At 51.3% G+C, this 23,019-nt stretch overlaps 1 protein-coding gene across 2 annotated transcripts; it reads right to left on the reverse strand.

The window, feature by feature from the left end:
* Positions 1-189: 189 nt before the first annotated feature.
* On the reverse strand, positions 190-20,047 carry SHISA5 (shisa family member 5). 2 transcript variants are annotated; one of them, XM_079935344.1, is made up of 6 exons: positions 19,855-20,047; positions 16,035-16,191; positions 8,127-8,210; positions 1,811-1,926; positions 1,447-1,659; positions 190-1,365 (listed from the first exon to the last, which is right to left on the reverse strand). In XM_079935344.1, exons 1-6 carry the CDS (start codon positions 19,922-19,924, stop codon positions 1,286-1,288), a joined length of 720 nt encoding a protein of 239 aa, XP_079791470.1. In that variant the 5' UTR covers positions 19,925-20,047; the 3' UTR covers positions 190-1,285. The 2 variants fall into 2 exon arrangements, with proteins under 2 accessions (XP_079791470.1, XP_079791471.1); XM_079935345.1 differs by lacking the exons at positions 8,127-8,210; positions 16,035-16,191; positions 19,855-20,047 and adding an exon at positions 3,294-3,425.
* Positions 20,048-23,019: the final 2,972 nt, after the last annotated feature.

Raw genomic sequence — 23,019 nt, forward strand, 5'->3', positions numbered from 1 at the left:
AGACACCTGGGGCCGGGGGCACAGGAAGTGGCAGTCTTTGTCCATCACCCTCCCTAGCAGGATGGTCAGACGTCTGAGCCCAATAAAAGTAGGGAAAACAAGGAACTTCAAATACTGGATGGAAATGATACCTAGCCTAAAACCCAATCCCAGCAGCCAAGAAAGGAGACAGCAGCTCCAAATAGTTGGATTTATTATAAACAAGGGTGCAGACCCTAGACTCCAAAACACATCAACAGGTACAAAGCTACTATGTGGTGAGACGTTAACGGAGGGATAGGGAACAGCGAGGTATGTGTCTGGGCCAAGAGCAGCCACCAAGGGTCCCCTCCACCTTTGGTCCAGACGACACCTTGGCCCAGGCGTCCCCACTGCCAAGACAAACTGTGGCCTGGGGTACAGGAGCTGGAAAGCCTGTGAGGCTGGCGCTGGGGAAGCAGGGACTATCAGACATCAGAGTTCCTCTGCTCTCTGGGGCAATTTTCCTCCAGGACCCAGGGGTTTCAGCCTCACAGCAACTATTACACACATTTTGAAACAGAAAACAGGCAAAATACTTAGCTAAAAGTAAAACAAAAACACTGCAGGGAGGACACCTGAGTGTGTAGGTGGACAGAGGCCACCCTGCCCACTTAAGGTGGCGGCCAGAGCCAACCAGGGCAGCCAGACCGAGGGTAAATGTGGGCCTCCAGGTGGTCCCAGGAGGGATGCAAGAACACAGACCAGGCACACAGCACTCAGGGGAGGGTGGGGTTCTGCCTGAGGCGTTTTGATATCAGGAGGCTGCCCACCCTCCACTGGGCATGGCACAGGCTCAGGGAGCTACGGGTAAGGGTTGAGACCCACCTGTAGCCAGTTCCCAAGCCTCACCCACCTGCCTGCATCATCCTCGGGTTCTTCAAAGACAAGCCTGGGGACAAGCCATGGCCTTGAGCAATGGCTAGCCATTCTGCAGAAACTGGAACACGTGTGCATCCTGCCGGCAAGAGTCTGTACTATCCTAGTGTGACAAGCCCCACTTGCTCTCCCTGGGGTGGTCTAGAAAAGAACTGTTCTTTGAATTTTGCTTGAGATTTCAGGAAGCATAATTTCGAGTGAGGAAGGCAACAGAGTGTGGTCCCAGCAACTCTGGCAAGAATTGTTCCCAGCCCCTCATTGGCATCACAAGAAGCCTCATGTACAAACAGGACACACACACCACGCACAGGGAGAAAAGGACCGTGCCTGCATACCCATTCACACACACATGACAGATCAAGTGGCAGCCAGAGATGCAATGTTGTGCTCAGGGGGCCGCCTTCGGGGGGTCCATGTAGGCTGGATTGTAAGGAGGCTGGCTTGCAGGGTAGGGCATGGCTGCACCTCCTGAAAATAGAGAGGACACTGGTTGGCGGTGGGCATGGCTGCAGGGGGTCCGGCACAGTTGGAGTCGGTAGGGGTACTCACCAGCCACTGTCTCATGGTAGGCGGGGGGGCCCATGGGCTGGGCCAGGTAGGGTGGTGGGTACTGTGTGGGGTACGGCGCTGCTGGCATCCCTGGCTGGGGGGGCATGGGGTGGTAGCCCTGGTACGTTGGTCCGGGGTAGCTGGGCGGCACACTTGGAGCTTGCGAGTAAGGGGTGTGCACTACTGTGGTGGCCGTGGTGGTAGTCACGACCGCTGAAAAGAGAGTCCCAGTTAGGACCCTCAGGCCTGCCACCCCTCCCTCCAGCTCAGCTCCGTCAGGCCCCTGGTAAACCACGCCCACCACCCGCGGTCGGCACCCTCACACAAGGGGTCACAGTGGGGCAGGTGGGCTGGAGATGCTTACGACGCGGTCGGCGGCACATCTTGTACAAATAACAGCAGGAGCAGGTGAAGCAGATGATGATAGTGACAACGGAGAGCACAAAGATGGTCAGTCCGACAGCCACAGTCGTTCCAAACCTGCCAAAAAGCCAGTCAAGGCCCAGGGCCTCTCTCCCCTACCTAGGACCAGCAGTCCACACCACACCCATGCCCAAGGTGCACCCCTCTTGCCAGAGGAGACTCTGGGCAACACAGATAGAGCAACCTCTGGGGTATGTAGCTTGAACCTGTTTCAGCCTCAGGTGTTTCCTCAAGTGTAAAATGGGGTTGACTGAGAGTCACCCGGGGGGGCCCCCTGGCCACACCCTCAGGAGCACGGGAGAGAGTTCTTCAGGTGCCTCCCCCATACACACATCTTGTCTACCCCCACCGAGCCAGCGGCAGATGCCCATCGAGTACATGCCACAAGCCAGGCACTGTGTGGCTTGAACCAAAAACTCAGAGGTGGGCAAGACAGACCAACTCATGGCCTCTGGGAGCCCACAGATTATTAGAGGAGGCAGGTGTTGAAGGGAAAATGACTCAGGAAGCACAGGTAACGAAAACGGGGAGAAGTTCCAGGAAAGGGGAGGCTGGTGTGGCCAGGACAGTGAAGTGAGGCACGCAGCGAGCCCAGGGTAGGGCTGCTGGCCCCCGGAGTGACGGTGAGCTTGCTGGGTGCCAAGCACTGTGCCAGGTGTCCACATACACCCTCGCTCTGACCAGAAGGGCAGGTGGGTAAAGTAAGAGCCAGGCGGGGCTGGAGGGGCCCTGCCTTCTGAAGAGGCCGCCTCCCTGCCCACGCAGGCCCCTCAGCAAGGACCAGGACCAAGTGGAGAGCCCGCCCCCTGAGAATGCAGGCCGTGGTGCGAAGTTCACCAAAGCCGACCTTCAAGGGCACAGCCACAGCCCCAAGCTGTCCTCCCCTGTTCCCCGAGGCCAAGCAGTGTGCCAGTAAAAGGCAACTGCACCAAGCACATCAAAACGTGGAAGGGGCTTGGTGAGCTTTAGGCATTCGCCTCCCCTGAGGCCTGGGGGAAGGCTGGGCACCCCCCTGCGCCCCGCCTTGGGTGGAGGGTCTTCCACCTCACAGCCCAGACGGGCAGCACAAGCTCAGCAAGGCCCGGTGCATAGCTTTGGGACAGACTAAGGACAGACCCTTCACAATCCAGACTCAAAATACCTGACTGCGTTCGTAAAATAGGAGCCATTGGCCACTGTGAGGCCCAGAACAAGGCCCCAAGACAGGACCGTCAGGAGGTACCTTCCTGCCTAACCAGAGGAGCCTGTCACTGCTCCTCACCCACAGGCTCCTCCCAGACCCTCCACTGACCCAGGGATGTTGACACGCACACCCACGGTCACACGCAATCAATAGCACTCAACTGTAGGGTCACCACCACCGATCTCTAATCTCTCTTTCTCTCTCTTCTGTCTCTGACACACAGTATGGCGCCCAAGCTCACCCCATGTTAGCCTCCACCTTCACTTAGGGGCCTCCTGCACCCCCGGACTTCCCCTTTCCATCGTGAGGCCACTCGGTTTCAATCTCCTCCCCTTTCCAGGAAAAGTAAAGCAAATCTCCTCGGCCCTCCCCTACCCCTGACGTCAGAGGCAGGAAGGAGAGATGCGGGGCCTCTTAAAGACACAGTGCGGCTGGCGGGCGCCCCAGGTGCTCCCAGCTGCGCTCCAAACTGGGGCCAGGAGTGGGGAGGAAAGTGCTCGGCTGTCTTCCCGGAGCTGCCTCCTCAGCCCTGCCTGCCCAGGCCCAGCTTCTCCACCCCACTGTCCAGGAGAGCACTACCACGGGGTCCAAGACATGCCCCGCCTAGGGTCCCCAAACCACGCTCCTGCTCCGCCCAGCTCAGCCGGCCAGCCCTGTTCCAGCGGTCCCCTCGATGGGCTCCTTCAGCCATCTAAGCCTACCAGCAGAGCCGGGGGCCCGCCGGCCCGTCCCCTCAGCTCCTCCTCTCCCACCAGCACATGCTCCAAGCCACAAACCTGCCTGAACCTGAACCTGCCTCACCAGGAAGATGCAGATGCCTCCCCAAGTCCCCTTGGCCACCCTGTCAGGTCTTATCTTGTCACTCCTGCTCGAAAGCCTAGTATGGCTCCTGTAGCTCCTGGGGTCACACAGGAATTTGCTTTATAATTTACTTGTTAAACTTCGTGTGATGTGTGTGTGTATCTGTACTTTTCTCTGTGTGTGTGTGTATACATATATAAATACATATATAATAGTTGATAATAAAAGGAAAAAAATCTAGGATTTGTCTTATCAGATAGTAACACTTACAATAGGCAAATGTTAATCTTAATTAAAAGTCTAAATAAGATAAAACTTGTGTGGCCTGGGACTCCCAGCCTCCCTCCTGTGTGCTCCAGCCACATCACCCTCCTTTTCAGCTTTTGAAAGCACCATGCTGTGTCCTACCTCAGGGCCTTTGCACACGCATTTCCTCCCGCCCAACTGCGCCGTCTGCTCTTCTCTTCCTCCCACCCCTACACAAAGTGACCCCTTGGTCACTTTTCAGACCTCAGCTCAAAACATCACTTCCTCAGGGACACCTTCCCTGACCATGCAGATGAGGTAAGGCTCCTCGATAAGTGCTCTTACAAATCAAATTCTTGTCTACCTCAGTTTATAAACACACACTCCTTTGTGTGAGCGTTTGACTAATGTGCATCTTACCTCCAGCCTGTGGATTCATGGATGCACAGACTGCACCAGCTCCGGACCATCACTGTATCTCCAGTGACTGGACATACAGGAGGTGCTCAATAAGTATTTAACAAATGAATAAATTCACTCAGGGACCCCATGGGCAGCACCTAGTAGGACAGCAAGGCACATTGCCCTGAGGAACAGCAATATTTGAGGGGTGGTTGCAGAGTGGGGCAGGGGCCTGTGGCCACAACAGGCCACGACACTAATGGAACCACACCTCCAAGAGGAAGGAATGGGGCTTCCCAAGGCTGAGGCTACCTCCCAGATCAAGGAGCCCAAAGGCCAAGTTCAGAAGGCAGAGTTGGCCTAGGCAGGAAGGGACAGAAGGCCAGGGGAACAAGAGCCCAGGCAAGGAGCTTGCAGCGGGGCTGAATGGGACGGCCCCTAGGAGGCCAAAGACTTCCAACGTCCAGACACCGAGAGGGCCGTCTCTGGAACTGAGACACCAGCACTCTCACCGCGACGCTGGCCAGGCAGCACGCGGCCGTGACACACTGGGTGAGAGAGCTGCGGAAGGAGCGCAGTGAGGGCTGAGAACTGACACAGGTTGGCGATGCCCACACCTCACCTAGTGGACCTCCCTGCCCTCCCCCTGCACCATCACAGCAGAGTCAGCGCAGAGGGTCAGCAGTGACCTGCCTGGAGCCTGGAGCCAGCAGTTCCACCACTTGGGTGCTTCAAGACACACCATTCCTGCCTGATCATCCTGTGAGTGAAAGGAGCTAGGAAGGGACAATGAAATCAGGACCCAAAAGAACCATGACAGGGAACCAAGGAAGCTCTGGGGAGAAAACCAGCCACTGACCATCAACAGGGCAGGACAGGAGTCACCTGCCAAAGCGGAGAGTGGGTGGAAGACCCACAGGTAACATGGCCACACCATGGGGAGCATGGAGCCCAGGCCATGACAGGCAGATGTGGTCTCATCTGCATCGCTGTGCTCTGAACTGGTGCCTCCTTCTTGGAGAACCCAAGGAGTCACCCAGAGGAAGAGCGGGGGTAGGGGGGTGAAGTCCAAGAATGAAGCGGGAGGGGTCGGAGGTGGGGAGGCGGGCAGAGCTGGCACAGGCCCCCTCAGCACATAGGGTCCTTCCCCTGTCGAGTGTCCCCCGAGCTTCCAACCAGGGCTGGACCCCACCAAGGAACCAACGCTCCAATGGACAAACAACAGTGCCCTTGGCCAAGGGGGCATCACACGAATGCTCACAGGAGAGGATGTCTCTTTGGGGCCCAGGGGGGCGACCACCTGGGGGCATCCACAGAAGACGTGTCACTGATGACCCCATCCCTCCACCCTCCCAGCACCTACTCCTGGAGCCCTAAACCTTTGTAAGGCAGGTGCTGTGCACCACGCTGGGGCTCTGCTCAGAAGCAGAGAAGAGATGGGGCAGGATGGGGTGGGGGCCCAAGGGGGCTGAGCAGCATCTGCACTCCCAGCAGATGGGCAAGATGGCCTGGTGCGGAGGCAGCAGGACACTCACACCTCCGCATCTGCAGGAGGTGGGGGGAGATGCTCCTGAGCTGGCCCCGGGAAGACACTTCTCCTCTGCCTCCTGGGGGACCTCGTTCTGCAGTGTGGAACCCACCTTTCTCACACAGTGCTCAGTACTCACTCACAAACCAGGCCACCTTCCACGTTCCTTCCTCCTCTCTGAACCCTCTCCAGCTCCTCATGCAGCTGACCCTCAACACACTCAATCCCACCCAAATCCGAGCCCTTCATCCGGAACCCACTCCTCCTCTGTCCTGTATCTCCCCATGCAGGGCAGAGAGCAGGACACCACACCGCGGCCCCTTCCCTGGCAACCTTCCTAGCAAGCAGCCTCACCTCACCTCACCCCGCCAGCCCAGCCTCTCTCTGGCCTACAACACCTGGACCAGGAAGCCATGGTCCAGGCTCCCCGCCAGCTGCTGACATACTCCGGGGAGCAGCCAGAGTGGTCTTCATCCTAAAACACCATTCAGACCCCAGCACTGCCCAGAGCCCTCCATGGTGCCTGCCCAGGACGAGGCCCACACTGACTGGACATCAGACCCCCATGTGGGGCCAACTGAAAGCCCACAGCCTCGGGCCTCAGCAACGGGGTGCTCCCTGCATGTAGAGGGAGTGGCGCTTCCAGGTCTCAGTCTCTGACCAACATAGGGAACAGGATCAGCGGGCAGAACAGAGGGAGGAGGCCCAGCCACGGTTGCCTAGGAGCAAAGCTGCACCTCTTCCCCTCCCCCACTCACAGGAGCCCTGCCCCAATTCCTCTGCAGCCAAAGAGGCCCACACTCACCCAGGCCCACAGGGCAAGATGGGACAGGACAAGAACCTGGACCCCACTACACAGGCCCAGAGCCCAAAGTCTCTTCCTCCAAAGGGGCAACCAGGCCTAGGTGGACCTTCTCAGAGGCGCTTCTAGATCCACCGAGGTAGAGGGCAGATGGCACGTGGAAAAGACTCCGCCAGGAAAACACACAAGCAGCTGCACGCCCATTCCATCCACGCAAAATGTGCATCACAACACCCGTCACGGTGGCAACAAGACAGCATAAGAACCTGGCCAAGGGGACTGGAGTTTGGGCAATTGGGGTATTCCCCGGCCCCCTGAAGGGAAGGTCCTGACAATAACCATGACCCACAAACCCTGACACAGACTGTGCATCATCAGTTATTCCAGCATCTTTACTACACAATAATCACCCCATCACTATGCACCCTGCACCACCATTGCCCCTGTCACTTTCACCACTGCCACCATTACCCCAACACCAATACCCACCACCAGCATCCTTATCACATCTCCCTGTCACTGTCCCCCATCACCACCATCACCTCCTACCATCATACACCTGCCTGTCACCCCATTACAGAGCCCCACCATAGCCCCCATTACCATCAGCCTCTACACCATCAACACGCACTACTCCCCCATTACCACACATCCACCATCATCTACCATCACCCTATCCCGGACCAGGAAGCCAGATGTGATAGGGATGCTGGTGGTGGGTACTGGTGTTGGGGTAATGGTGGCAGTGGTGACAGTGATGCGGGCAATGGTGGTGCGGGGTGCAGAGTGATGGGGTGATTATTGTGGGGTAAAGATGCTGGGATAACTGATGATGCACCGTCTCTGTGTCAGGGTTTGTGGGTCGTGGTTATTGTCAGGGCCTCTCCCCACCACCACTGCACCCAGCACCACCACTGTACCATCACCACACACTCAGCATTGTAGCCCCCATCATCTCATCCCTGCCACCACTGCCGCATCACTATCACCTTTTGCCACTATCATCCCCATCACCTACATCCATAGGTCACCTGTGCCCACACCATCACCTAGGTCAATATGAACACCCACACCTGGCCTTTCCATCGTGAACCCCCAACCACAGTCTCCCCCATCCCTGGCACAATGATGAAGACACCCAACACAAGGATCAAAGGTCCTGGAGGTCAGATATGGTGACAGCTTCCCTGAGGCTCTAGGCCAAGGACTCTGTGCCATCCCAGTCCCCACAGCCCTCCTGAGCCCCCTTGTCACCTCTTCCAGGAAGATGTACCCAGACTGCAGGTTTTATTTACCCAGACATGGGGTCGCTGTCCAGGCTAAAGCGAAACTTCAGTGTTGAGCCCAGCTGTTCCGGTGGCTCCACGTTGGTGGGGACGCTGCAAAAAGGAAACCTCACAATTAACATGCCTGCGCCCCACCCAGCACACCGAGAACGAACAAACACTAACTTAGCACACACACAGAACATGCATGAAAGCCAGCCCCATACTGGGCCAGAGAAGTAGCCCTGGGGGCCTCTGGAGGACGGATATCACACACACCAAGATCTCAGGCTACAAAGCCACACATCCTTCTAAAGTGCACATCGAACGTTCTCTAGGACAGACCACATGTGAGGCCACAAAACCAGTCTCAAGAGATCTGAAAAGACAGTTATCATACAAAGTATCTTCAATCACAATGGGATGAAGTTATAAATCAGTAACAAAAGACACACGCTACAAAATTAAAGAAAAAAATCCTAAAAAAAAACCCTCATACCTTGGGAAACTAACATATTACAGCAACAACAGCAACAAAAGAGCTGTGGCTTAAATAAGAAATCATAGAGGAAATTAAGAAATCTGTAAAACTGAATGATAATAAAAATACCACTGGTCAAAATTTGTGAAACACAGCTAAAGGGTTCTTAGAAGGAAATTATAGCTTTAATACTGAGATGGTAGTAAACTGAAGAAGATGGGAAAAATGTAATAGAACAAACCCCCCAAATAAGGAAGGAATTAATAAAGATAACTGCAAAAATAAAAGAGAATAGCAGCCATGGAAAATAAGAGAAGATTAACAGAACGAAAGCTGGTGGACCTCCGGCAAGACTAATCAAGAAAAGGAGAAAAGACGCAAAAAGATAAAAATACAGAAGGAAAAGGGGTAAACTATAGACACAAGAGAGATTTTAAAAATAATAACTGGGAATTCTCTGGTGGTCCAGTCATTAGGACTTGGCGCTCTCACTGCCGAGGCCTGGGTCCAATCCCTGGTCAGGGAGCTAAGATCCCACAAGCCTCATGGTGCGGCCCCCCTCCCCAAAATGACAATAACTGTTTGAATTGAACAAACCACCTGTGAAAAGGCATTTTTTGAAACAAATGGAGGCAACTGAAGACAGACTAGTACAGAAAGCTATTAATGAACTGCTGTTAATTGTGCCAAGTGTGTTCCTGATATATAATTATATTTCTTTTTAAACGACTCACTTCTGCAGATAACTAATATTTAAGGAGAAATTTTTATGCCTGGGATGGGTTTTAAAATAATCCAGAAAACAAAAGTAGTGGGAGGTATATGGAACACTAATGTTAGAGTATTGATAACTATGGGAGCAGGTGATGGATATCTGGATTTATTATTCTCTCTGCTTTTGTATGTATTTGAAAATTCTCAAAATAAATTCTCAACAAATTAACAAAATAAAATTCAAGAAACAAAGAAAAAAATGCAAGAGCATTAGGAACAACTATACCGTACTAACTTTGAAGGACAAGTAAAGCTGAGAAGAAAATATTCTTTAAAACTTCAGTGTGTGTGCGTTGGCAAGCAATAACAAGAGTAAAGCACACCAAGCTGGGATGCAGGGAGGGCGGGGGGAGTGTGTGGCTGGGAAGAGACTTCCATGGAGGTGGGCCTGGCATCTGAAGCCCCTTTTCTCCTGGGGGCATTAGCCTATTTCAGAGGGGCAGCTGAGAGCAGCATTTCTGAAAGCCTCAGGTAGCAGAAATTATATGCAGAGGCCAGCAGGTGGGCAAGCCCTGATGATTCCCACTCACTTGGGCTGGGTCCTGAAAAGCAAGGAGAAACTCAGCATGAGTTTCTCAGCTCAGCTCTGCAATTAGGCCAAGGTGACCTTAGAGTGCTCATGTCCCTGGCAAAAGCAATATCAATCCTCCCTGGAGGAAGTCCTAAGGTCCAAATGTCTACAATCAATTTTGCAAATGCAATGTTTGGCACACAACTGAAGATTTTCAGGAACACTAGGACACTAGACAACATGACTAGAAAACAACAGAAACAACTGAAATATCCACAAGGGCTTTAAATATTGAAGTTATCACACCCTAACATTAAAACAAAACATACTTTAAGATAACTAATAAGAACCTGCTTTATAAAAATGAAATTAAGTTTAAAAAAAACACTTTGGGACTTCCCTGGTGGCACAGTGGATAAGATTCTGTGCTCTCAATGCAGGAGGCCCTCATCAGGGAACTAGATCCCACACGCATGCTACAACTAAGAGTTTGCATGCCACAACTAAGGAGCCCATGTGCCGCAAATAAGAAGCTCACATGCCACAACTAAGGAGCCCACCTGCTGCAACTAAGGAGCCAGCGAGCTGCAACTAAGTAGCCCACCTGCCACAACTAAGACCCAGTGCAACCAAATAAGTAAATAAATATTAAAAAACAAAACAAAACATACTTTGTTCAAGGAGATGAAAGGAAAAAAATTAAGCAGTTTAGGAGAACTTGAAATATAAAAAAGAAACAAAAATTCTAGAACTAAAAAATTACACACAAAAATAGTAATTTATGGGTTTCCCTGGTGGCACAGTGGTTGAGAGTCTGCCTGCCGATGCAGGGGACGCAGGTTCGTGCCCCGGTCCGGGAAGATCCCACATGCTGCGGAGCGGCTGGGCCCGTGAGCCATGGCCGCTGAGCCTGCGCGTCCAGACCCTGTGCTCCGCAACAGGAGAGGCCACAACAGTGAGAGGCCCGCGTACCGCAAAAAATAATAATAAAAAAATAAAATAATAATAATAATTTATTAAACACAGTGCAAGATATAATTAAACAATTGGAGGATAGGCCCAAACAAATATATATACACTAAAGCCTGGAGACACAAAAAGATGGTAAATGTAAATACAAAAGAGAGTAGGTGAAATACGGAATACAATTTACAAAAGGTCTTACATGTGTGTAATTAGAGTCCTAGAGGGAGAAGTGTGAGAATGGGGCAGAAGCAATATTTAAAAAGATGATGGCTGGAGTTACTCAGTTTTCCTGGATATCTCCCATAAATGCAGGAGATATACATGCTATTAAAATTGTTTGTTTTTCTCCTAGCAAAAACAAAGCAAACAAAAAAAGCCAACAATTCCAGAAGTACTGTGAAGCCCAAGCAGCAAAAATTCAAAGAAAAGCACACTTAGGCACACCATAGTAAAACTGCTGAAAACCAAATACAAAGAGGAAAAACTTAAAAATTAGTCAGAGAAAAGATATGTTGCTTGCAAAGGAGCAATAATAAAGCCATCAGCTGATTACTCAACAGAAACAACAGACACCAGGAGTTAATGGAATGAGGGAACTTCCCTTGTGGTCCAGTGGCTAAGACTCTGCCTTCCCAATGCAGGGGGCCTGGTCAGGGAACTACATCCCATGCCACAGCTAAAAGATCCCACACGCCACAATGAAGACCCGACGCAGCCAAATAAATAAATAAATAAATTTTTTTTTTTTTAAAAAAGAAGACAATGGAATGAAAGCTTCAAAGTGCTGAACTTTAGGGCTTCCCTGGTGGTGCAGTGGTTAAGAATCTGCCTGCCAATTCAGGGTACATGGGTTTGAGCCCTGGTCCGGGAAGATCCCACATGCCACAGAGCAACTAAGCCTGTGTGCCACAAATACTAAGCCTGCACTCTAGAGCCCGCGAGCCACAACTACTGAGCCTGCACGCCTAGAACCCATGCTTCACAACAAGAGAAGCCACCACAATGAGAAGCCCACAGACTGCAACGAAGAGTAGCCCCCGCTCACCACAACTAGAGAAAGCCCGCACGCAGCAATGAAGACCCAATGCCGCCAAAAATAAATAAATAAATTTATAAAAAACAAATAAATAAATTGATCTTTAAAAAAAAAGTGCTGAAATTTGATAACTTCAAAGTGCTGAAAGTTAATAACTGCCAACCTAGAAATCTATAACGAGGAAAAATATCCTTTAAGAAAGAATGTAGGACTTCTCTGGTGACTCAGTGATTAAGAATCCACCTGCCAGGGCTTCCTTGGTGGCACAGTGGTTAGGAATCCTCCTGTCAATGCAGAGGACACGGGTTTGAGCCCTGGTCCGGGAAGATCCCACATGCCGCAGAGCAACTAAGCCCGTGCGCCACAACTACTGAGCCTGAGCTTTACAGCCCGAAAGCCACAACTACTGAAGGTTGTATGCCTAGAGCCTGTGCTCCGCAACAAGAGAAGCCACCGCAATGAGAAGCCTGCGCACCACAATGAAGAGTAGCCCTGGCTCACCGCAACTAGAGAAAGCCCGCGCGCAGCAACGAAGACCCAGCGCAGCCAAAAATAAATTAATTATTATTTTTTTTAAATCACTTAGACAATATTGAAGAATATCAAAGATTATTATAAAGACACAGTAATTGAGTCTGCTTTAGCCCAGGGATAGACAAACAGACCAATGTAACATAATAGAGAACCTAGAGACAGACACGCATATGTGGACACTCGATCTGTAACAAACTTGGCACTGTAGAGTGACAGAAAAAAAGGATAGTTTTCTCAATAAGTGGCGCTGGGTCAACTGAATACCCAAATTAAAAAATGAAATTTGATCTCTACTTACATGCACTACTACTACTAGGCATACTTAAAAGAAATCCGTATACATGTGCACTAAAGGATATGTACAAAGATGCTCAAAGCAGCATTATTTGTTATAGCAAAAGGAAGGAAGGAAGGAAGGGAGGAAGGAAGGGAGGGAGGGAGGGAGGGAGGAAAGGAAGAAACAATCCAGATGTCCATCAACATTAAAATGGATCAACTGTGGTATAAAACTTAACATACGCCAATGGAAATGAACAGACAACACAACATGGATGAAACTCACATGTTGAGAGAAAGAAACCAGATAGGAAATAGATGTATGATGTCATGTGTATGTCTCTGTGTGTGTGTGTGTTTAACAGGTATAGCAGTTTAATGGTTACCTTTGGGGATAACAGAGGGAATACTGATTGGTAAGTAACACGAGGGGGCTTCTGGGATGCTGGGATGTGCTAATTCTTGCCCTGGATAGGTGGTGGTTACGTGGATGTGGATGTGTTTACTCTGCAGTAATTCACTGAACTGTACACTTTATATTTGTGTACTTTTATGTATGTATGATATATACTGCCCCCAACCCCAATAAAAAAACTAAACTATAGAACTTAGGGATGCATGTTTGGGTATTACAGCTCTAAAGAAAAGCAAGGCTATATAAGTTAAGAATTATCACTATCTTAGTGGGATGAGAGGAAAGACAGTGATTGGGAGTAAGCTCAACAGGACTTCTGATGTCTTGACCTGCAGAGTGGTCATGCAGATATTTGCTTTGTGATAAATCGCTGAGTTGTGCATTTATTTTAATGCAGTTTTCTGTATGTGAATTATATGTTACAACATAACAGAACAAAAAACAATCTCAAGGAATGAGTTTAACAGCAGATCAGACACTTGAAGAATTGAATGAACTGAAAGGTTAGAAGACATTATCCAGAATGCAGCCGAGAGATGAAAATATGGAAGAGAGACTAGGAGATGTGGACACTGGAGGAGAAGATGCAGCATGTATAAATGGAGTCCCAGAAGGAAAGGAGAAGGAGGAAGGGCAATACTTAAAGAATAGCAGAGTATTTTCTAGAACTGATGAAAGTCACTAAACCACAGACTTAAGAAGCTCAAACATAACATCATAAATTTTTAAAAATCTATACCTAGATATATCATAGTGTAACTGAAGAACACCAAAGACAAGAAAAGAAAAATCTTAAAAAGCTCTCATAAGGAAAGAAAAAGATTTCTTTTAAATGATGGACAACTGACTATTGAGCTGATGTCTCAACAGAGATAATGGAAGTCAGAGAAAATAACCATCAACTTAAGTCCTGCTCAGATAAAATATTCTTTAAGAATGAGATCAATATAATTTACCATATTAACAGAATAAAAATAGAAAAATCATCCAATTATCTCTAAAGATGCAGGAAAAATATTTGACAAAATTCAAGATCCCTTCATGATTAAAACTCCAAGCAAACTGGGAACAGAAGGGAACTTCCTCAACCCAATAAAGGGCACCTATGAAAAAGCTACAGCTAACATCATACCTAATAGTGAATGCTTTCTCCCTAAAATTGAGAACAAGACAGGGATGTCTGTTCTCACCATTTCTATTCATCATTATACTAGAGGTTCTGGCCAGTGTGATGAGACAAGAAAAAATAAAAGTATACAGATTGAAAAAGAAGTAAACATGGGACTTCCCTGGTGGTGCAGTCATTAAGAATCTGCCTGCCAATGCAGGGGACACGGGTTCAAGCCCTGGTCCAAGAAGATCCCACATGCCTCAGAGCAACTAAGCCCGTGGGCCGCAACTACTGAGCCTGCGGTCTAGAGCCCACAAGCCACAACTACTGAGCCCACATGCCACAACTACTGAAGCCCATGCACCTAGAGCCCATGCTTCACAACAAGAGAAGCCACCGCAATGAGAAGCCCGCAAACCTCAAAGAAGAGCAGCCCCCACTTGCCGCAACTAAAGAAAGCTCGCACGCAGCAACAAAGACCCAACGCAGCCAATAAATAAAGAAAGAAAAAGAAGTAAACAACATAAGAAAAAATGGAATGAAAACAAACCAAAACAATACAGTAAGTGAAAAAGAAAGAAATATAGAACAAGAGAGACAAATATAAAGCACAAAACAAGATAGCAAATATTGAATGTAATCCCAGAAATACCAATAATTACATTAAACTTAAATGGAATAAATCCTCCTGTTTTTTAAAGCTACCAGAATAAATTTTTTAAAAAAAAAGAAAGAAAGAAGACACTTATAAAATGTAAAGACAGCAAAAGGGTAGCAATAAAACGGTAGAATATGATCCATCAGGCATACAGCCTGGTGTCGCCATTCCCCAGAGAACTTTGCAACTCCTTAGTCAGTAACTACATGCACGTCTCTGACCTGGCAATTCGCTCCACTGTACTTGGCAAGAAATTCTCACATGGCTCTGTAAAGGAGGAAGTATATGAGGATGCCCACCACAGTAATCTATGACAGCAAGTTTTGGACTCACACCACAAAGAATACATGGCAGTGATGGGCACAGGCCAGGTGTACACACAGCAATGTGGATGCGTCTTACAAACACTGCACTGACTGCAAAAAGTAAGAGGGTTCACTGTGCCCACAAAATATAAACTTTGCAACACAAATAATCGAAAGAATACAACAGACTGGTTGCCTACAGAATAAGAGGGGAATGGAATGGTCATGGGAGATTAAAATAACATGGTGTAAGATGGTGGAGGGCTGGTCTTGCCCAGACCAATGATGGTCACCTGCCATGAGCTGAGCCGTGTGACTACCTCAACCCTCTATACCTGTGGCCGAACACAAACAAAACACACAGTGTGGCAAAGGGAGACACACACAGGGTCCTAGAACCTTGGTTCCAGCCTATGAAACAGTTTAAACCCAAGATGCAGTGTAAATCCACGTGCCATGGCAAGAGGACACAGGCATGGCCCACAGTGGGCTACACACCCATGCACTATGCCCTCCAGGGTCCGCAAGATGATACCTGCACAAATCACATACAACCCCCCACCAGGTGCACACACACACTGCGAGGTACACTCATGCCAAGGTGTCCACCCTGAGGACACGTTGATACAAGTACACACCCAGGGGTGAGCCACAGGGCCCGCCGAGGCCACCAACCCCTGAGAAACCAGCTCAGCCCTCGTGAGTGGGGGAGAGAGGAACAAGGGACTACCTGAGCAGGGTCTGGGGAGTCCAGCCCAGGACAAGGACTCCCCAGTCCCCCACCCTCAGTGATCTGCCACCATCTCGAGAGGGCTGAGAGGAAAGATGGGCAGGCTCAGGCTGCCTACCTTGTGACATCCGATGCACCCACCTGGCCTCCGGAACACCACATTCTTCCCCATTCCACACAAATTTCTTCAGCACATCAGAGCAGCAGTATTGGTCATAACAGGTGCCACAGCAGAAATCAGGACAGAACTTGGGGAAGAGGTTGTGTCCAGCGGAAACCATACACACCTCACTGTGGGCTGAAACAGAGAAACACACCGTTCATCTGTGGCCATGGGGCCAGGCCTCCGCCCTGTCCCAGCCAATACAGCCCCTTCCCCAGCAAGGCCAGCAGGTCCCAGCATGCCAAGCCATCTCTGAGCCATCCCACTCATTGGCCACCTCTGGCCACTGCCCCAACCAGCCTTTCCCTCTCCCCTGGGCCACAGCAGAGGTGCCAACCTGGCTCCCTCCCTCTCCCACCAGTCCACTTGCCCTCCAGATGGGACAGTGAACTTTCTACGTGTGAGTCTGACTGGGCCACTCCCCACTCTCAGGCCATGGATGGGATCAAGCCCAGAGTCCACAAAGCAGGGTCCAGACTACAAAGGACCTTGAAGGTCACCCCCTTCTCTGCCCGTATTCTACCTGTTTCCCATCCTCCACCTTCAAATCTACCTACCCATCAAGGCCTTACTCCAGGCCCCCTCCTACAGAAGCCACCCAAGCCCAGCAGTCCCAGCTGCTGGGGACCAGGCCCTGGACTGACCCGTTCTTTTTATTTTTTTTGGCCACACTGCATGGCATGTGGGATCTTAGTTCCCCCCTACATTGGGAGCGCGAAGTGGACTGACCTGTTCTTTTTTTTTTAATATTTTTTTTATTCATTTATTTTATTTACTATTTTTTATTTTTGGTTGCATTGGGTCTTTGTTGCTGTGCACAGGCTTTCTCTAGTTGCGATGAGCGGGGGCTACTCTTCATTGCAGTGTGCGGGCTTACTGTGGTGCCTTCTCTTGTGGAGCACGGGCTACAGAAGCACAGGCTTCAGTAGTTGTGGCTCGCAGGCTCAGTAGTTGTGGCTTGAGGGTTCTAGAGTGCAGGCTCAGTAGTTGTGGCACACGGGCTTAGTTGTTCCACGGCATGTGGGATCTTCCCGGACCAGGGCTCGAGCCCATGTCCCCTGCATTGGCAGGTGGGCTCTTAACCACTGCGCCACCAGGCGAGCCCAGACTGACCCATTCTTTTATTATTATTTTTTTTTTTGGCGGTACACGGGTCTCTCACTGCTGTGGTCTCTCCCGTTGCGGAGCACAGGCTCCGGACGCGCAGGCTCAGCGGCCATGGCTCACGGGCCCAGCAGCTCCGCGGCATGTGGGATCTTCCCGGACCGGGGCACGAACCCGCGTCCCCTGCATCGGCAGGCAGACTCTCAACCACCGCGCCACCAGGGAAGCCCCAGACTGACCCATTCTTAATCCTCACTCCCTGTCCCTACCGCTCAGCCGCAGCAGCCTCAGTCCCTGCTGGACACTACGAATTCAGGAGCCGGCCCTCACAGACTATAGCTTTACAGCAGGCTGCCTCTCGACCAATTCACCATGGGCCACAGTCACTCCCGCCACAGAAGTGTCCATGCGGTACTTAGCCCTGGGCTGGGCCTGCAGTAGGCACCTAGGAAATGTTTGTGCCCTCAGAGGCCAGGGCTCTGAGGCAATGGCACCATGTGGAGCCCCAGAACCATCACAAGGCTCTTAGTCAGAGGTGGGGTCTAAGTATACCTGGCTGACAAGTGTGGAAACTGACCACAAAGTTTGCAAACTTCCAGGAAGATGTTACGGCCAAATGTTCCCACGCATCCTTTGGCTACATTAGCACAGATCTAGTGCCCACCAGCAGGACAGAATGGTCCTGGATTCTGCCTAGACAGGCCCCAGATGGAACACCCAGTCCAGGAAGGCCCAGATGACTATGGTAGGCTGGGGATAGTCCTGATAAACCCTGAGGTACAAAGTCCTGGCACAGCACTGGGACTCTAAAGACCCAGCCTGGTCATGCCCCCAGGGCAGTGGGCAGTGTCTAGAGACCCAGCCTGGTTGGTATATTGAAAGGGAAAATTTGTCACCCCTAAATATTTCTCTTTGGGGACTTCCCTGGCAGTCCACTGTTAAGACTTCGCCTTCCAATGCAGGGGTGTGGGTTCGATCCCTGATCGGGGAGCTAAGATCCTACAGGCCTCGTGGCCAAAAAACCAACACACGAAACAGAAGCAATATTGTAACAAATTCAATAAAGACTTTAAAATTGGTCCACATCCAAATAAATAACTAAATAAATATTCCTCTTTGGCCTAAGGATTATTTTAAGCAGATTATTTTTAAGAAACTGCAGACATAGGAGAAGCTCTGAAAACTAAGAAGTTACCCTTTTGTAATAGACATTTGTAAGTATAAAGGAAATCTCCATTTGTAAGTGTATCTCCCTCGCTGTACTAGGAAGAGGGGGTTGACCTCATCTCTAGAATCAATGCTGAAGGCATAGGTTTAAATCTACATAACAACCTTACCCTTGTTTACTGGGCTTTTCCCGGTAACTTCGCATAACTGACCCCCAACATCCTCTTTTGCCTTTAGTTCAAGATGGTATTTAAGGTGAGGGCTTCCACCATTTGGGGGAATTACTCAGTTTTCCTGTGTCTCTCTCATGTATACAGGAGGTATGCAGTTAAACTTTTGTTTTTCTCCTGTTAATCTGTCTTACATCAATTTAATTATTAGACCAGTCAAAGAACCTAGATGGCAAGAAGGGAAAATTTTTCCTCCCCCACAGTATCATGCACCCTGGGGCCACTGGCAGAGCAAGGTCCAAAGGCAGAGGCACTGACTGACCTCCTTGAGAAGGGACAACTAGGTGGGGGAGATGCTTTATTCCTGGCAGCTCCAGGCAGAACCCTGCTCTGGGCAAAGCTGCAGGGCAGAGGATGGGACCACCAACAGGCCCAATGTAGCCAGCTGTCCACCTGCCAGCAGGTACGCTCAGCATAGCCCATGCTACTGGGAGGCTCGGGCAACCTACCTCCAGCAGGGCCATTACAGGCTTTACAGCCACAGCCCAGCCCAAGCGTCTAAGCTGGGCCTGAAGACACACACAGGTGAGTCCGTTTGAGCCAAAAGCCCATGACACAAATGTTCTTCTGATGCCCAGACGCTCTGAACCAGGCTGTCCAGACCTCCCTGGACCAGAGAACAGGGCTCTACCTTCTCACTTTCCCAGGTCCTCCAGATTCGTCCACAGTCCCAAGGAAATAAAGTCCTTCCCTTGGAGGAAACCACCCACCCCAGAAGGATTTTTGGCTTCCTATGGAGGTGGGTGGGGGCAGTGCGCTTTTCCAATCCCTACCCCTGAAAGGCCCCCAGCCTTGCTTCCGCCGTCTGTGATTCATCCGTCTACAATCAACACACACGGTGTGTCTCCTCCAGCCCTGGGGGCCAGCTTCAGCAGTCTCCAGGAGTACCAGGGCCATGGAGGCAGAGTGTGGAGGTTCCCAGCCAATAAACAGAGGCTGGGGGAAGGCCTCTGATGGAGGGGCCAGGCCTCCCTGCTGCCACCATGCCCCGCTAAGGCCAGGCAGGGAATCCTACCCAGCCCCTTGGAACACTCTAGGACAGACACCCCCACCCTCCCCATTCTAGGACAGAACGATGATGGCAGCTGCCTGGGGTCTGGGCAGTGTCAGTGCTGACGGGAGGGAGGCTGGAGTGGAGGAGAGACCAGTCGTGGGGTCCGCTAACTGCCTCGAAGTTATTAGGGCTCGTTTGGGGTCACTGCGGGGACGGCGCTGCCCGGGCTCCTACCAGGGACGGCGCGGACGTGGCCACCCCCCATGCCTGCCAGGGATAAACTCCCCCACCGCCAAGACTCACCACCCGGAGGCGCTGGTAGCAGCAACAGCAACAGCAGCAGGATCCGAGGCGCTGGGGCCGGCGCGGCCATGGCTGGGCGGGTGGGCGGACGGACTGACGGTCGTAGCGCGGCCGTAGCCTCAGAGACCCCCGCGTCCACCCGCTTCCTCGCCTCGCCTCGCCTCGCCTCGCCTCGCCCCGCCCCGCCCCGCCCCTGCCCGGCCCGGCCGTTCCGGGAACCCCGCCCGGGAAGGAGAGGAGGGGAGGAGGAGGGCGAGAGAGGGTAAACGGACGCCCCTCCCAGCCTCGGGGCTAGGCACTGTCCGGTGTCGGCTCCTCGGGACCGGGTCTCAGACACAGGCGACCACCGAAGGTGACTTCGACTCTCGGGGCCCTGTCCGCCCACAACCCCAGTCCCCACCCTGGGGCCCGGAGGGGGTCTCTGAGGGGATCTGCTTCCTAGCACTTGAGTGCCTGTTGGGTTCTGCTGGCAGGCGGGACACAGCCCCTCCCCGCTCCTAGGGTTCCTCACTTGCCCCGGGCATCCTCACTCCCCGGGAGGTACCCGAGGACCAAGTGGGGTGGCTGGGGGACAGCGCCCAGAGCAGACCTCCGCACACAGTAGGCCCCTAACAGACGCTGGTTCCCTTCTGAAAGCCTAGTTCAGAGGCTTCGGGGACCCCTGCCTCCTGCCACGACACCCACGACACCCCTACCCCTATCCCCGTGGTCACTCTACCCTTAGAGTCCAGGCAGGCTCACCCCTGCCTCAGGGCAAGTCTGGCTCCCATGGCCTGGTCTGAGGGAAAGGAACTGGCAGTTTCCAGACACACATTAAACCATCACCTGGCTCAGGATTGAGCCAGCAGGATTGGGCCATCCTTGTCTGCTGCCAGAGCAGGGTTCTCACAAGGCACCCTAAGATGTGGCCACGGCTAACAGGCCTCCACTGCCCCCTCACTGTGGGTCAGGGCATAAGGGAGCAGGACCCTATGGGGACTTCCCTGGACAGACCCCTCCCCCATATCCTCCGCTGTAGCTCCTCTCAGAAGTACCTAATCAGAAGTATCTGATGCACATGTCCTGAGTTGTTTTATAGATGCTAAAACTACCAACAAATGGAAGAAATTAACTACTTGATGATCATGAGCACCTAGCCCCAGGATTGATAATGTTAACACCTGTGACATGGCCCTGTTACTTCACCATCAACCAATCAGAGAATTGTGCACATGCTGATCACATACCCTGTGACTCCCCTCCTTCACCTGGCCTTTAAAAACACTTTGTCGAAACCCATGGGGAGTTGGGGTGTTTTTTTAAAACAGTTTTTTTAAAAAATATTTATTTATTTTTGGCTGCGTTGTATCTTAGTTGTGGCACACAGGCTTCTCTCTAGTTGTGGTGTGGGCTCAGTAGTTGTGGCACACAGGCTTAGTTGCTCTGTGGCATGTGGGATCTTAGTTCCCCGATCAGGGATTGAACCCATGTCCCCTGTATTGGAGGGCAGATTCTTAACCACTGGACCACCAGGGAAGTCCCACTTGGGGTGTTTTGAGCACTAGCTGCCCTGGACTCCTTGCTTGGTGCCCTGCAATAAACGCTGCACTTTCCTTCACCACAGTCAGTAGACTGGCTTTACTGCACTCAAGTCAGCAGACCCAAGTTTGGTTCTCAGTAACGAGTCCCCGCAGAGTCAGGGATGGGGAGCTGGACTACTGTCTTAGTCCCTTGGGGCAGCTATAACAAAACATCATAGATTCAGTTATAAATGACAAACATTTATTTCTCTCAGTTCTGTAGATTGGGAATTCCAAAATCAAGGTATCAGCTCATCTGTGTCCATTTAGAGCCTACTTCCTACCTAGTTCACAGATGACTTCTTTTCCCTGTGTTCTCAGGTGGCAGAAGAGGCAAAGGAGCTCACTGGGGGCTCTTTTATGAGTGCACCAATCCCATTCATGAGGGCTCCACCCTCATGGTCTAGTCACTTCCCCAAGGCACCAACTCCAAATACCATCACCTTGGGAGTCAGCAGTTGAACATGTGAATCTGGAGGGACACAAACATCCAGTCTATGGCAAGCATTCTTTTTTTGCCCAGGGTTTCTGACCTGCCGCCCACTCTGCACCTGCCACAGTTAAACTCATTACACTTAAGGCAGAAAACATGAAGTATCACACTAACCAGGCCCCTGAGCCAGTGTGTACATCCGGCATGCCACCACGTTTCTCACCTGAGGGCGGGGGCTTCACGTAACAAGGAGTGAGGCCCAAGGAGACAACTCGGGATGTCCTCAGTGCAGTTTCCCAGACCTAGGAGGCTAGGGTCCTCCTCTGGGCCTGGGTCCTCCATGGTCCCCCTTACCACTGGCCAGAGGGACTCAAGACTCAGCATGCTGTGCTGGGCACACTGTGGGGGCAGAGGGGTGACTGCCCCCAGGCAGGATGAGGGGCCCTCCCTGGCACAGCCCAGCCTCATCCCAACCGGCTGCCTCTGCCCCCTCAGCTCCACAGTCTGAAGCTGAACACCGCCCAGGTCCCCCTTCCCCACGCACAGTGGCTTCCACACACTCCCCTCCATGTCCACCTCGCCAGCCACCTTCTGAGGCCTGTTCCACACCATGGGTGCCCCGCCTTCCGCCTCCCACAGACTTGGTTTCTCTTCATAACTCAGTCCCTGCCCCCAGTCAAACTCCTAAGAGTTGTCCTTTTTTTTCTTCTAATTTTTACTGGGGGACTTCCCTGGCTGTCCAAGGGTTAAGACTCCATGCTTCCACTGCAGGGGGTGCGGGTTCAATCCCTGGTCAGGGAACTAGGATGCCGCATGCCACGTGGCCTAAATAAATAAATAAATGTGTATTGGAGTATAGTTGATTTACAATGTTGTTTTAGTTTCAGGTGTACAGCAAAGTGAATCAGTTATACATATATCCACTTTTTTTTAGATTCTTTTCCCATATAGGCCATTACAGCTAAGAGCTGTCCTTTCTCACCTCCCATCACCTGCCTTTGGCCTCTCATCCCCATCTAGGGGCTTCTCTCCTGGCCTAGTCCTCCCTGACATTTTCAGTATTGGGTTCCCTCATGCCCCCTCATCTTCCCACACCTCAAAGACACCTGTGTTAAACCTTCATGGTTGAGCATAGTGGTGGCTCCAGGACCCACCCAGAGCTGTGCATGTGCA

Source organism: Stenella coeruleoalba (genome assembly GCF_951394435.1).
Source record: "Stenella coeruleoalba genome assembly, chromosome: 10".
NCBI lineage: Eukaryota > Metazoa > Chordata > Mammalia > Artiodactyla > Delphinidae > Stenella > Stenella coeruleoalba.